The sequence below is a fragment of the Suricata suricatta genome, chromosome 10 (genome assembly GCF_006229205.1).
Source record: "Suricata suricatta isolate VVHF042 chromosome 10, meerkat_22Aug2017_6uvM2_HiC, whole genome shotgun sequence".
Lineage (NCBI taxonomy): Eukaryota > Metazoa > Chordata > Mammalia > Carnivora > Herpestidae > Suricata > Suricata suricatta.
This window is the reverse complement of record NC_043709.1, coordinates 59,143,724-59,144,995: the sequence shown is the minus strand read 5'-3', so window position 1 is coordinate 59,144,995 and position 1,272 is coordinate 59,143,724. Positions and strand designations below refer to the sequence as shown.

The window sequence follows — 1,272 nt, the reverse complement described above, 5'->3', positions numbered from 1 at the left end:
TCCCTACAAAGAAGTTCAATTTTTAATCTTGTCTTGTACCTCTTATCAGGTTCTTGCCATGGGTGACAAGGGAGCAGGCAACCACTCAGATGTAACTGACTTCATTCTTGTAGGCTTCAGGGTCGGTCCAGAGCTCTACATTCTCCTTTTCCTCCTATTCCTGCTGGTCTATATCATGGTCCTTTTGGGGAATGTTAGTATGATGGCAATCATTGTGACTGACTCCCAGCTGAACACCCCAATGTATTTCTTTTTAGGCAATCTCTCCTTCATTGACCTCTCCTACTCCACTATTATTGCCCCGAAAGCCATGGTCAACTTCCTGTCTGAGAAAAAGACTGTCTCCTTTGCAGGGTGTGCTGCCCAGTTATTCTTTTTTTCCCTCTTCATTGTAACAGAAGGGTTCATCCTGGCAGCCATGGCCTATGACCGCTTCATTGCCATTTGCAATCCTCTTCTTTATAGTGTGCACATGTCAAGACGCCTTTGTATTAAGCTGGTGGCTGGTTCCTATCTCTTTGGCTGGCTCAGTTCCATCCTCCAAGCCAGCACAACATTCTCAGTGTCTTTCTGTGCTTCCCGAGTCATTGATCACTTCTACTGTGATTCTTACCAAATTGAGAAGATCTCCTGTTCCAATCTCTCTGTCAATAAGATGGTATCTCTTAGTTTGGCTGCCCTTATTATTTTGCCTACAATAGTTGTTATTGTAGTATCTTACATGTACATTGTGACCACAGTCTTGAAGATCCCTTCCAGTGAAGGGAGGAAGAAAGCCTTCTCCATCTGCAGCTCCCATTTGGGAGTTGTAAGTTTGCTATATGGGACTGTCTCTTTTGTGTATCTCACACCTCCAAGCAATCCTGAACTGCGTAAAGTGGCTTCAGTATTTTACATATTGGTCACACCCATGTTAAACCCTCTGATTTACTCTCTAAGAAACAAAGATGTCAAACAAGCTTTGGGAAAAATTCTGTGGGAGAAAAAAGCTTTCTATTAATTCCACTTTCTTGTGACTTATGATGGGGTCATTGATAGTTCTGTCCTAATTTGCTTTTAACATGGGGTCTAGTATGAGTCACTTAAGGATCCTTTACTTGACCATCTACAGATGAATGAATAATTTTCATTGAAGGAGTAGTACCAATCAGTCCATCATTCACTCTTCCTTGAGAGCAGTGTTATATCTTCAGCCTCAATAGAATTTCCAGTCATTCAATCAACATATTACACTCTCCACTCTTTGTAGGTATAATTTTATGATAGTGGAGA

General features: G+C 41.5%; 1 protein-coding gene across 1 annotated transcript; it reads left to right on the top strand.

Annotated features, from left to right (window-relative positions):
- The first annotated feature begins 58 nt into the window (after nt 1–58).
- LOC115305193 (olfactory receptor 9K2-like) lies at nt 59–1,000 on the top strand. Its single transcript, XM_029955486.1, has one exon. The coding sequence runs from the start codon at nt 59–61 to the stop codon at nt 998–1,000; it is 942 nt and encodes a 313-aa protein (XP_029811346.1).
- The last annotated feature ends 272 nt before the right edge of the window (nt 1,001–1,272 follow it).